The sequence below is a fragment of the Apium graveolens genome, chromosome 10 (genome assembly GCF_009905375.1).
Source record: "Apium graveolens cultivar Ventura chromosome 10, ASM990537v1, whole genome shotgun sequence".
Taxonomy (NCBI): domain Eukaryota; kingdom Viridiplantae; phylum Streptophyta; class Magnoliopsida; order Apiales; family Apiaceae; genus Apium; species Apium graveolens.
In genome coordinates, this window is record NC_133656.1 from 237,606,753 (window position 1) to 237,621,116 (window position 14,364).

Below are 14,364 nucleotides of genomic sequence, written 5' to 3' on the forward strand. Positions count from 1 at the left end.
CCGAGGGGGTTATACCGTACACAGCCTTACTCTCGTTTCGAAAAATAAAGAGACTTTTTTCTCCTTTTTTCTCAAAAGACTCTCATATATGCACGCATAAGTGCTCTAGATACAAATAAATATATAATGATAGATAGTAATCAATCACTCTAAATTAATTGTCAACAACATTTTTTACCCAATTTGACATTTATCCTTAACATTTTTCTTCAAAATATTATTGATTATTTTTAATTTTCAAAATTTAAAAATTTGTTCAAGAATATATTATCGTATTAAATTTACCCAATAAAAGAATTTGTTTACCAGATAATAAAATATACATACAAATAAAATAAATAAATCATTGCATAATAGTCAATAGATAAACGGAAAGCTATTACTATATTACAAAATTATATGAAGACTTTCCGACAATAATTAATGGTGTACGAACAAATCTAGGAAAACATTACCGTAAGAAGACAACCCATATGGAATCCGAGAAAATAGAGCGAGTAAATCTAGAGAGAGAGAATGAGAAGATCTAATTTCTAATTCACACTACTAGTGAGAAATAAGTGATTTTTATTTTCTTTTCTTGATTTTCTTGATTTGTTCACTTGGTTTCTTCTTATCTCTTGCCCAAAATTTCAGGAAAAGATTGATCTTTCTTACATATTCTTGATTCTTGACACAGTCAACTGGTTGTGTTCTTATCTCTTACCCTAAGTTTTCGTAAAGGAATTATCTTTGTTATATGTTCTTGATTTTCTTGAGTCTTTCGTCAAGTTTCTTGCTTTACAGTGAGAGAGATTGGGAGAGAGTGGGAGAGACAGGGAGATTGAGAGAGAGAGATTGGGAGAGTGAGGGAGAGAGGAAGGGAGGGAGGGAGAGAGAGAGAGATATTGAGAGAGGGAGGGAGAGAGAGAGAGATTGAGAGAGAGATGTCTTCATCAACTCCAAATCCATCAGGAGAGATGAAAAACCCAATGCCTCAAAAACTTAACTTTTGGGTACTTCCTTATAGGACCCAAATGCTTCAAAAGCTGTATACTATTGGGAAAAAATTAGGGCAAGGTCAATTTGGGACAACCCATTTGTGTACTGAGAAAGCTACTGGTACCCTTTATGCTTGCAAGACAATACCTAAGAAAAAGTTGATTTGTAAAGAGGATTATGAGGATGTTTGGAGAGAGATTCAAATAATGCACCATTTATCGGAACATCCAAACGTGGTCTTAATTAAAGGCACATATGAAGATCCTCTTTTTGTTCACATTGTTATGGAGTTGTGTGCTGGTGGTGAGCTTTTCGATAGGATTGTGATGAAGGGTCAGTATAGTGAGAGAGAAGCTGCTAAGCTTTTGAAAACTATTGTTGGGGTTGTTGAAGCTTGTCATTCTTTAGGGGTTATGCATAGGGATTTGAAGCCTGAGAATTTCTTGTTTTTAAGTACTGATGAGGATGCTGCTCTAAAAGCTACTGATTTTGGCTTGTCTGTTTTCTATAAGCCAGGTTAGAAAATCGGTTACCTTATATGTATATAGTCTTTTAACAACAATAGCTTGATTTTAATTCATAATTTTGATTGTTGACTGGCTTGGTGTGTTGAAGTTATATTTTTCCCCTATATACAAATATGTGCATTGTGAGCTAATTGGTTACCTCAGTGCATATTTGACCTTTTTGATTGAACTGCAATCTTGTTGATTCAAATTCACTTTGTTGTTTGATAATTGTGTCTTTTTTAATGAGCTGGATGATGGCAGCTGCATTTGCTTCATTTTGTTTATTGGTTTTGGTCGAACCTACCTTGGATTTTCTTATTCACCTCTTGTTCTTGACTAGTTTGACTTGGTTGTGTTGATTAATGTGTGGTTGTCCCTGTGTGGTTGTCCCTAACATTTTATTGCAGTCAAACTAAAATGTCAATTCATGTATTGCAGTCAAGCTGTTATACAATGTGCAGTTATATCTCATCATCTTTAAGTAATGCATATTACCTCTATAGGATATTGATCCTTTGGGGATGTAGATATTGGTATAAGGACTGAAGTTGACATTTTTGTGTACTCATCACTTTGGCACTCGGTTACATTTTCTTGTATTTTCCAATAAAAACTCTATGAAAATGTATTATTCTTATCCCTGTTACTGGATCATTTATTAGTATGAATTCTTAATAGTTGTGTTAGATTAAAACATGTATAAATATTATAGAAATCATAGAGCTTCAATTGATAGATCATCCTAGCAACTTACCTTTGTCTACTTGTGTGTAGAGACATATTCAATTTGCTTTCCACCATAAATTTCAATGAAGCACAAAAGGCAATATGAAAACAAGTTGAATATGAGGGAATTCTGTGTTTCTTATAGATACAGATTCTCATGAACTTCATGTAACTATTGCAAGCAGTTCTGATTTTTAGCTGTAATTCATATTGACAAAAATTCTATGTTAATACTTAATCTGTTATTGAAAGTCAATATTTTTGTCAGCTCTTTTCGTGCATGGTTTTTTGCTTAATAATGTAAATGTTTATCTATTGATTCATGATGATTTATCATTCCATTTTAATTTAGGTGAGACATTTTGTGATGTGGTTGGTAGTCCTTACTATGTTGCTCCAGAGGTTTTACAAAAGCACTATGGACCAGAATCAGATGTATGGAGTGCTGGAGTGATTTTGTACATACTGCTGAGCGGCGTTCCCCCTTTTTGGGCAGGTAACTTTCTTATTAGGCCTTGTAACTATTGAGATAATTGTAAAAGATATTCCTTTTTAAACTATCTATTAACATCTCAACCCTCAGTAGTAGCTAACTGTCGTACCCTTTGTTACTTCAGAAACTGAAATGGGAATCTTTAGGCAGATATTACAAGCAAAGTTAGATTTTGAATCAGAACCATGGCCTGGAATTTCTGATAGTGCCAAGGACTTAATTCGTAAAATGCTTGACAGAAATCCAAAGAAGAGGCTAAGTGCACACGAAGTATTATGTAAGTTTCTTTTTTGACACCCAGAGTAAAGCAATATGTTTTTTACCATTTCGAATATTCTAGCCAGAAATATGTATAATTGTTCAAGTGTTTTGAATCCAATTTTTACACAGGCCACCCATGGATTGTTGATGATAGAATTGCCCCCGATAAACCTCTTGATTCTGCAGTGCTCTCGCGTTTGAAGCAATTCTCTGCAATGAACAAGCTTAAAAAGATGGCTTTGCGAGTAAGTTTTTATATATTAGTTTTCTAATACTACGTTGTCTAAGCTTCTTATGAAACTTGAGATATGTGGTGCTAAAAGTTTATCCTTAAGTTTGGCAGCGAGAAGCAAGTGGTTGCGAAGGGTAGCACTTCTTTTTCCCCAGACTTCATGCAACACTGCTCCCCATACCAACTGTACTAGCTTAGCTCAATGCAACCTAAATTCTCTCGTCCGCACTTACTCCCAAATCCATTTTCATCGTTAAAAAAGAATTTTAGGATCATTTGGTTCATGTGTATCTGTTAGTACACAAAGGCCAAGTGTACTGTATTACACCTTGTACATGCTGTGCAGTTTGCCTGAATGTTGTGCATAATTTGTCTGGCAATAGAGTCTCTGTGGTAGACAGAATTCAGTAGGGTGAATTAGGAAACTGTGGAGTATAAATTGAGACCAATGTAAATAGGCAGGGAATGAGATTCTAACTGAGCATGCAGTGTTTGTTTTCTATGTTCCATTCCTAAAGCATGAGGATTACATGACCCGAGCTAGGTATCATAGAGATTCAATGTACAAACTCTATGCTAGGATGTGATTTTTTTTAAATAATTTTACTGCCTTGCATATCCTTTCAATCTTGGCTAACACTAAGTATAATTTAGATCCTTCGTATACTTCTTTGCACATATGTAATGTGTTTGGAAGGCTCAATGGTGCATTTTTGGATGATTAATTGTTTTCTTAAGAAAAAACAAAGCTTCATATTTGCAGCTCTTTCACATCCGCGTCCTGTTCTTTTTTTCTTTTTCAGTTTCAATATTCTCCCTCTCATTATGCTGTTGCTGGTTTTTTCTTCTCCTTAATTTTTTTTATGTTAGGTGGCCTAAATAGGAATATATTGACTTCTTATCATTTGTGTGAACTGATCTTCATTTCCATTCCCCCAGCACCATGGTGATTTACTCAAAAATTTGAAACCATAGTTTGTAATGTGGACATTATACACGAGTATATGCTTGTTAGTACTGTATGTATGCACATGAAAATATCTAGGTGTGAGTCTATATATGTCAAATTAATTATTAACCAAAACATACTAATATCTGCGTGGTACAGGACTTAGCATTGTTAGGTTAAAAAGGACAGCATAGAGTTCCCCCTACCATGAAAAATATTGACAGGAACGATAGAATGAATATTGAAACTTAAAAGGATAATAATAGAACACCTTTCGTTCATGTTCACATAGCTCTTTGGCTTTGTTGGAGCCTCAGTTACAAGTAAAGAATACTAGCAATTTGATAACATATTGACATTTAAATTCAGTTAAAATTTTGAATTTACAAGGACTTGGATCGAATCAATAGTTGGGGAAAACAGCTTTCTCTCTTATTGTCAAATATGCACTAAAACAGGTATAACATCAGTTTCCTTCATCTTTCAAGTTTCTGTCTTAAACTTGAAGAAGTTACAGTTGACATCCCTTGGGTTCTGCCGTTGAGACAAATATCCATTTGACCCTGGACTATTATTAATCTATCATCGATCTTCTTTATCGAATTGGCTTTTAAGACAATATTTAATTATCAGTTTCTTTGCCCACAGTTATATTATATCCATGCTAGCAGCATTATTATTCAGCAATACTAGCAGCTAAAACTTTGATGGTGTGTAGGTCATTGCTGAGAAGCTTTCAGAAGAAGAAATTGGTGGTCTGAAGGAATTGTTTAAAATGCTAGACACAGACAACAGCGGAACCATCACTTTTGATGAACTGAAAGAAGGTTTGAGAAGAGTTGGTTCTGAACTCATGGAGTCTGAGATCCAAGATCTCATGGATGCGGTAAGAGAAACTGTTCTAGAGTTTAAGTTGACAGTCTTTTCTATAATTCTATTACATTTTTCCTAGTAACGTAAGGTTGATAATTATTTTCCCCACTTATAATTGGTTGAGTTATGCAGGCTGATATTGACAACAGTGGAACAATAGACTATGGTGAATTTCTTGCTGCTACTGTGCACTTGAATAAGTTGGAGAGAGAGGAAAATCTAGTTTCAGCGTTCTCATTTTTCGACAAAGATGGTAGTGGTTACATAACCATCGATGAGCTGCAACAAGCCTGTAATGACTTTGGTTTAGGTGAAGCTCACCTTGATGAGATGATTAAAGAAATTGACCAAGATAATGTAAGTTTACTTGAGTGAATTGCTTAAATAGTTATATTATATCTGTGTTATTTGCTGCAAGAAAAATCAAAGTTCTGCACTACTCAGGCTAAGGTTACATAATAAGCAAGATATATTTTATAGCGTAAAATTATGTAGTAGTTTGTCTCTGAATGCCATTCTTTTATGCCATACCTGATAATTTATGCATGTAGTAGGCATTTCAGTAAAAGGTTAAAAAAAATCTATTAAGTTAAAAAAAAAATTAACTTACTCATGCATAATAATATGAAAATATATGGTAAATGAATGATATGCGTACGATCAGAATTAACTGCTAGTGAATCAGTTAACATGATGTTGTTATATTGTTTAGTGCATGTATAAAAGCTGATCACAATTTATTTTTTCTTAATCTCAACTGCTAGTAAATGTACTGTTGTATTGCAATATGATAATACTATTACCAACAAACAATGCAGAATAATATTTATAATTCTTGAATGTGGAGGAGATTTAATTTCAATTTAATACTACAAATAACAACAGAGGAGAATGCTTTTCGCAGTTCTAGATAGCTTTGTGACGTTTTGATTGGATGGTTCTTGCTAATTCTTCGTGAACCCGAAGCAAGCTACAAAACACACCAAGAGAAAAGAAGATCTAGAAACAGAATATCTGCTCTTATTACTGTATTCTAATTAGAACTTAGACTTGCTTTCTCCATCATATCTAAAGAGATTCTCTAAGTTTAACCCCTTGCCTCTAAATATTGTTTTTGGGTATAATTTCGAGGGATATTTAGGGCTTCTATTTTTTCGAAAAAATAACTTTCTTAATCTTTTAATTTGGATTCTGTATTTTGGATTGATACTAGAATATATATTGGAACTTACTACTTTGAGAATATAAATTTCGTTTTATGTTTATATTTTCATTCACATTCTCTATTATGTTTGTCTTAAACATCCTGCTTGTGTTGATGCTTCATGTTACGGATGTCCTGGTAAATATATTGTAGTCATGATGCTTAAACTGCTTGTTATCACGAAATGATTCTATTTTAATGTGAGGCTTATCATTGCAGGATGGGCAGATAGATTACGGAGAATTTGCTGCAATGATGAGAAAAGGCAATGGAGGAATCGGTAGGAGAACTATGAGGGGCAATTTTAACTTGGGTGAAGCACTAGGAGTAACAGCGCAAAATGACAAATGAGTCTGAAAACCTCAGATCGTATACTCTAATCGATTTTCTTATATTATGAACTCAATGCAAACGTTTACGTATCTGTTGCATTATGACTTTATTTTCTTGATATAAAGATTCATAGTCTGTTTGGTAGTACTAACAAGTGTCCTGTCTCTGCGAAATGTTACTTAGGGCAAATCTAAATTTAGTTTTTGTTGATGCTTTTTTCGTTCTATGTACTTCTGGAAGGAAAAAACGTAGGCATGCTGAGCAAATTAAGGGTTCATATAGCTAGTCTCTCGGAGATGCTCTTAGAATCTTGTGCCAAGTTCATGAGCCTGTAGAAGGATCCTTTTAGCGATATCAATGAACCGTATCATGTTCATACAACATCACCGTCCCAGAATTTCGAAACAGCACGGCTGACGATAATTCAGTCTGCTTCGAAATAGGACCGGCTCCGGCAGCACTGCTTGTTTGTCATTCTAGCTAAAGTTCAAGAACCGATCGACACCTTAAAAGCCAGACGAAACTGGGACGAAACAGTAATGCTTTCATGATTCATCTTCAACAAGCTATTCAAATGTTCTAGTATATATTAATCAAATCAAAACCAATATTGTGCATGACTTTCGTCAATTAAATTCAAATTTTCGGTTTATACTACTCCGGTCCCAAATTAGTGGTCACTTTTATGCTATTATAAGGTATCTTGACCGTATATTTCCGTTGATTATTTTTTAAATATTCTTTTTGCGAATAAAAATTTAAATCTTAAACTATTATACACAAAAAAGAAATTTGAAAATAATTAACAGAAATATGCGGTCAAGACACGTTAAATTACGTGTAAAGGTCAAGTATGACCACTAATTTGGGATGGAGGGATAAATATATAATTGATTTTTTGGATTAAATATAAATTGGATGAGGACAACCCACCATAAATTTAAAAAAGAATCACGTGTTAATTTAAATCAAACATGTAAATTAATTTAAGAAAAATATTATGATATCAAAACTGTTCTCAAATACAAAATGTTATGATATCAAAATTGTTCCCAAATACAGACGTGTAAAAAAACATGCTTAATAATATTTTTGATAATGAGATTGACCTCACATACATTCATAACTATACATTTCTATTTTTGTAGACGTGGCATAATTTCATTGGATAGCAATTGCTGTACTTTCCACTAGAGAGAGGGAGAGAGAGAGAGAGACTCGTGCTAACTTTCCACTTTCCATAGAATTTTCAGTATGTGATTTGTAGATTCCGGGGGCATCTTTTTATTATGTAGTTGCAACATGTTGAATATTGCCGAGTCCGATACTTGGACACGTGTCCATGTCGGACATTTCTAGCGAGTCCGAGTAACATAGATCCAGAGTACCAACCCCTTTTTGCCTTTGGAAGGACATACCGTAGGTTTTTTATGTGTTTCATTCCACTGTTTATCGAAATTTGTATTTGGTTTATGCTAAATTGCCGTCTTTGTACTGCAGCTGTTGTGACATACTTGCCAAAGTCTAAAGCAGATAAAAAGAGGAGCCTCTTAGCAGATTCTGACGACAAGGGTGAACCTGCAACTGAGGTTTGTTCTAAAAAAATTGTGTTTCGCTGCTAAATTTTAAGAATGGCAAATTAATACCAAAATGTATAACCACTTTCTACTAATACACATATTTCCTGTAAATAAGGATATTATGAGCAAAGATGGCAACTTTGTTATACATGACAATTGACTTTATGTGCTTAACTTTGTTATGATAATTGTCGCATTATGCTGTGATGCTCGGACTCTTCGGAAAACCCAACCGTACCCGTGTACATAGGACACGACACTGACACCGACACTTGGATCCGGATCCGAATGCCATCAAGAAAATGGACACTTCATCTCTGAAAACATAAAAGAACCTATCTCTAATTGTCTGTTATACGGTATAATTTAATCCTTTAACTTATAAAATTGTACCTGTTATAAATTTATAGATAAAATAGATATTGTTTTACCCTTGTTTTTTAAAAGTTTATGTACTGTTTTATATAAAATGATAGGTATTTGCTTATAGAAAGTATCATATTATGTTTAAAATAGTAATTGTCGTGTCCAAATCCAAGTGTTGGATCCTTAAAAAACGTGTCCCCGAGTCTTTGATTTTCAAGTTCGAAGAATCGGACTCTCAGACTTGTGTCCGTGTCCGGTCCATCTAATAGAGTCTGAGCATCATAGGCATTATGAATATATGATGTTGTTCCTAAGTGCTTCCTACTAAAGTAATAAAGTAATCACTATCCCCATGGCCCTTTTGATACTTGAAATATAAGATTAAAAGAATTGAAAAACAAACATTTATCCTTGAAACTCCGCAATAACTCAAGATCATAAAAATGTATCAATTCCTTCGGTAGAGAACATGTACTAAAAAAAAGTTGGAATCATTTCCCCTGATGCTGGACAACTATGGAAAAAGTCAAAAGTAGTATAGGAAATTACTAAATAAGAGATAATAGATTCATCCCTGATTCCCTGCAAAGTATCAACTGCAAGTTAAAAAGTCTATCAATTTTAGCTTATAATATTCAGCTTTGATTCACATATATCATCTTATAACTAATTTCCTATTAGTATATAGACTTTGAAGTTCGAACTACTGATGAACCACTTCTGTATTACTATTAGCATAATTTTTTACTAAGATTATTGTTATTGGTGTAATTTGTTTATGTCAATGTAAAGTTCTCCATCGCCATGATTAGAGTTTGTTTAGGAGAAGTACATATTCAGTAAGAGAAGACACAATTTGACGTAATTGCAAACTAAGTTAGGAATACAAATACGAGATAAATGATAAGTACATGCATGTAATGATTATCAGGAAACAAAATAGTGTAACATGTAATATTTTGCATTACAGGGATTAGTCTTAGCAGAAAGTGTGTGAAAATAATTAAACCTGTCAAATTTAAATGAAGTGTCTAGCTGTCATAGTTCACGACTGCATTTACAAAATAATGTCATTTTATGCAATAAGATAAAACAGTTAATCTAGTAGTTGCATTTAGCACCTCAAATAGCCTTGACTAATTTAACTACATCGTTATCACTCGATGCCAGAAAAAAGGAGTATAGTTACTTTAATCTTATAAATTAAGATGGCAATAGGTATACTTAATTACTTACTATTATCATCATCATCATCATTATCTCATGAGCTTACAGCTTATGTTAGTTCTATTCAAGTAGAACTAGTATGCCAGTTGGTTGTACAGTTGCATCCTTTTATCTCATTTTCTCTAATAATTAGAGGTCTATGAACTCAATAAGGTTTAATTTTCTTCAGGTAATTGAAGATGCTCAAGCTGATTTAAAGGATGATGGCCCCGTGGAATGGATATCCTGTTTCAAGTGAGGAGGAGAAACCGAAGAGAATATGTGTTTTTCATAAGTAAAACTACATCTTCTCGTTCACCTTTTCAATTGACACAAATACATGCAGATATATACTCAACGCACACCCAGAGTGGTGGCTAAAAAACTAGGAGCTAAACCTGCAACTTCCTGACTTATTCAAACTGTTAGCACTACTCCACTAACTCCTAATAAAACTAAACTGCCTACAGACTTAGTCACTGTTGTTTAAAAACAAATACATCAGCTTTATTTTACTAAACAAAACAAATAAATAATAACTAAGTTTAAGATTATTCCAACATATCCTACTGGAGGCCGAATGTCACCATCAATTTGGTAGATGATTTTACCAAGTAAGTTAGCTACTACTATGTATCCGTTCAGTTGTCCTACGTAATAAATTGTTGCAGTTTAGGTGCTTTTTTCTTTGGTCAAAGAGGGCTTTGTCAAATATTCATTTTAATATTTATACATGACCTGGATTTCGCAGAAAATGTTTTTGGACTGGTTTTTAAATGTCATTTCAGATCCATAGAGACCTGCAAGGCCTCTCAACCATGCATGACTTTTTAATTTGTACTCTGTTGGTATTGATTTGGATATATATCAAAAAAAATACATATTGTTTTAAAGGTGGCGGAAATCTTGTTGGATATTTGACGAAGCAAAGCAAAGAGACTGAATGGCTGAAATTATTAGAAAGAAAAAAAATTTACAACTTCTTTTTATTCTAGTAATGCTTTTGGTTTAGTTTGTTCATCATCACTTATTATTCCAGTTATACTAGTTGTGCACTCATTGTTTGTGTGTTCTCTTTAATATGTTGTGACCACTACACAAAAGAAGCACAATGTTCCTTAATATTTCAGAAGGACTTCTGCTTCCTTAGCCTTGCAATCTTTCAATAAATTGCTTTTTCTTATTAGCAAGATGTTTGTGGTAATAATTTAAACTTCTTGAATTCTTTTGCAGATACACCAACAATGCCATCCCACCAAATATTGCCCCCTGTATCCTCAACTTATATATTCCATCTCCGTAAATTTTATACTTTGTTACTTTGGCTTCTTTAGTTCTTTTGTTTCTGGTGACAATCCTGATCATATGGCTGCTTAATATTTTCTATCATGTTTTGCTTTAAGAAAAGTTAAGTTAGATAATAGTACAAGGGAATGAAATCAAATTGAACACTTGTTAAACATCTGTTTGTTTTATGTATACCAAATGTGTGTTAAATGGTGTTGAGTTTCTTGACTTGAAATTGCAGACTTGAATGTTGAACCTGGTGCAGGGGGTTACTATCCAACCATTTATTTTAATGAGTTTTGGTTACTTAAAGAGAAGTTAATACCCATCAATGAAACAGTGACAAAATTGTTAGAATAATATAAGATCCTAGAAAGGGCCATTCTCTAACACCTTGAGGTTTTAGAGTAACCGGTTCCTTGACAAAAGTTACCATTTCATCTTGAAGTGGGTCCCATCAGCATGACCAAGTGGCAATTATTTCTGCAGATTGACCAGTCATTCCAGATTCACCGTAGTTATGGAAGCATGCTTGAAGGTGAAGCTGATGAACTAAAGGTAATGTCTATATTTTTCTTTAAGCTAATACTTAAAGGTGATGCATTGTTGTTAAAAAGTCGACTGCTGCTAGTAGATGTATTTCTCGTGATGTTTATTTAAATAAAGGTATTAGCAGCCCCAAATAGTCCCTGTGCTTGTAATTAAAACTAGGAATATGATTTTAGTGTTCTCTTTACAGAGTTTTTGAAATGTTACTGTCCCATGCAATTGTTACAGTCTCCTTGGATGAATTTGGCTGCAAATGTTACTCCTAATCTCTTATAATAAATTATAATCTAATTGGGCGTTCTGTAAGGATTATTGAGATTGATGTTTTGTTCCCTTTTCAGAGAGTATTCTTGGAGGGAAATCCTTACCTTCTGATGATTACTATGGTTGTCTCATTACTTCATTCAGTATTCGACTTTTTGGCATTTAAGAATGGTATACAATTTTATCTAAACTGGCAGGTTATCATGTTCCAAAATACTTATCTTGTAATTTTTATGAACTAATATTATCTTCTGTGCAGATATTCAGTTTTGGAACAAAACAAGTCTATGGAAGGACTCTCAGCAAAATCCGTCGTTGTAAGCTTCATTTGTCAGTTAGTTGTCTTCCTCTACTTGCTTGACATCTACTTGCTTGACAACGACACTTCATGGATGATCCTTGCAAGTTCTGGGGTGGGTTGCTGTATTGAGTTCTGGAAAATTGGGAAGGCCATGCACATCGAGGTATTACACATGTCTATACATTTTTCTTTGTGAAATCTGGTTCTGGTTTCTATTATTAATTGAGGGTGAGGGGTGTTTGGTCTCTGTGTGGCAAGTGTTTAAAAAGTGAGTAAAGTAGTGGGACCGATTAATATTATATGTATAAAGTGAGTATAGTGGAGGTAAGTAGTGGATGTAGTTATTTTAAAAATTATAAAAAGTTTACTATTTTTGGAAAATTTTGAAATGTAAATAATTGGAAGAGACATCCCAAAAAGGAAAGTGTAAACAAATGGGAGGTACAGAGTGAGTATTATTATGTGAAAAATCATCTTTTTTTATCAATTTATTCAGGTTGATAGATCCGGAAGCATTCCTAGGTTGAGGTTCCGTGATCGTGAATCATATGCCGGCAACAAGACAAAGGAGTATGATGATCTTGCAATGAAGTATTTGTCATATGTGCTCTTTTTACTTGTTGCATGCTCTTCTGCTTATTCTCTTAAGTATGAACGTCACAAGAGTTGGTACTCATGGATCCTATCATCACTTACAAGCTGCGTTTACATGTTTGGTAAACACATAAATTCTCTTCTCCAAGTTCTATCTTTCTATATCTGTACCTACTTTCTCCAACTGTTCATCAACTACAAGCTGCAATCCGTGGCACATCTACCTTGTAGACAAATGACATACAAGTTTCTAAATACGATTATCGATGATCTTTTTGCCTTTGCCATAAAAATGCCACTGCTGCACCGTCTTTCTGTTCTCCGAGATGGTATGTTCTGGTTACAATATTCACAGTTGCTTGAGTTCAAGATTTCCTAGACAATAGCTCTGAAAGAACTCAGCTGCATTATGACAAGGGTTCTTTCTTTCGTGATGTCCTGCTTACAGTTAATTTGTTATAGGCCTGTAGAGTCAATTCTGTGTATAGCCAAAAAAATTAATCTTGCTATATTAACTACTTAACCTGGAAGGACTTGATTCCTTTTGACCCATGTCACGTCATTATTGTGAATGACCTGCTTGCTGATACGATTCTGTATTTCTGTTTACAGATGTTATATTTCTGATTTACCTCTATCAGAGATGGGTCTATCCAGTAGACCGGAAACGAGTAAATGAGTTTGGTTTTGCTGGTGAGGATGTAGATCAGGCCTCCGGGAGCACAGATGTAGCAGCCGTGAATGAAGAGGAGAAGAAAACTAACTGAGCTGGTTTGTATGCAGAATTTTGTTGCAGTTTTGTTTATAGATTTAAATCAGCTACCTTTGTAATATTCAATCAGTTTTGTATGCAGATTTTTCTTCCAGTTTTGTTTATAGAATTAAATCAGCTTGGCAGAGGTGTAAAACATTTCTTTACTAATGATAAAATTTATGGCTCCAAATTTCTTGTAGAGAGAAGAGAACCAGTTCAGCTGATTGTCAAGTTAAGCAGCCTACAGTTTTTAAACCCCCCAAATTTTATTTTTTAGTCAGTTTCTGTATGCAGAATTTTGTTCTGATTACTTTACAGAGTTGAACACACCATCAGTCAACAAAATTTCTCATGACAACGATGATATTTCCAAAATACAGAAGTGAAAAGTCTGATGTAGCTAAGGCAAGCTTAGACAAGGCAAGCTTAAATACCGTCACAAAAAAAAGTCAAACTTAAAAACTTTTCTGATTAGGAACAATTCACAATTACTTGCCTTAACGTCAAATAGAATAGCTTTGCTAACATATATATTCTTCGAAATCTCTAATAATACTCGATCCGATTTAAATTACAAAAAGCCCGACCCGATACGATCCCGCCCAAAAAAAAGCCCGGTTACGCCTGTCTCGAGGGTCCAAACAGGCTCTGACATTTTCGAAAAACCCAACTCGGCCCCGTCAAAGTCAAAACCCGAAAAACCCGAGCTTTTTAAAACCTGGTCAAAGCCCGGCCCGGTGGGCTTTCCACCTTTTTCTCCTTGGTAAGTAATGCAAGACTTGCTATGGTTTACTGACTATTAACCATGTCCACGGTCAGGCGGGTCTATTTTTACAGATGCATTTTACATATCAAGCATTGTTTTAAACATCTCGCAGGCTATAGGTGAAATAGTTGGTAAA

General features: G+C 34.2%; 1 protein-coding gene and 1 pseudogene across 1 annotated transcript; both read left to right on the forward strand.

Moving 5' to 3' along the window:
• The first annotated feature begins 418 nt into the window (after positions 1–418).
• Positions 419–6,771, forward strand: LOC141689449 (calcium-dependent protein kinase SK5-like). Its single transcript, XM_074493738.1, has 7 exons — positions 419–1,497; positions 2,569–2,712; positions 2,834–2,986; positions 3,100–3,215; positions 4,870–5,037; positions 5,157–5,381; positions 6,448–6,771. Exons 1-7 carry the CDS (start codon positions 927–929, stop codon positions 6,577–6,579), a joined length of 1,509 nt encoding a protein of 502 aa, XP_074349839.1. The 5' UTR covers positions 419–926; the 3' UTR covers positions 6,580–6,771.
• Positions 6,734–13,713, forward strand: LOC141692110 (uncharacterized; annotated as a pseudogene).
• The last annotated feature ends 651 nt before the right edge of the window (positions 13,714–14,364 follow it).

What these genes read in the sequence shown, in the direction of transcription:
- LOC141689449 (XM_074493738.1), top strand. Translation starts at nt 927, where the DNA reads ATGTCTTCATCAACTCCAAATCCATCAGGAGAGATGAAAAACCCAATG. An exon ending in CGTTCCCCCTTTTTGGGCAG is followed by an intron (nt 2,713 to 2,833) that starts GTAACTTTCTTA and finishes TTGTTACTTCAG; the next exon opens with AAACTGAAATGGGAATCTTT. An exon ending in AAGTGCACACGAAGTATTAT is followed by an intron (nt 2,987 to 3,099) that starts GTAAGTTTCTTT and finishes ATTTTTACACAG; the next exon opens with GCCACCCATGGATTGTTGAT.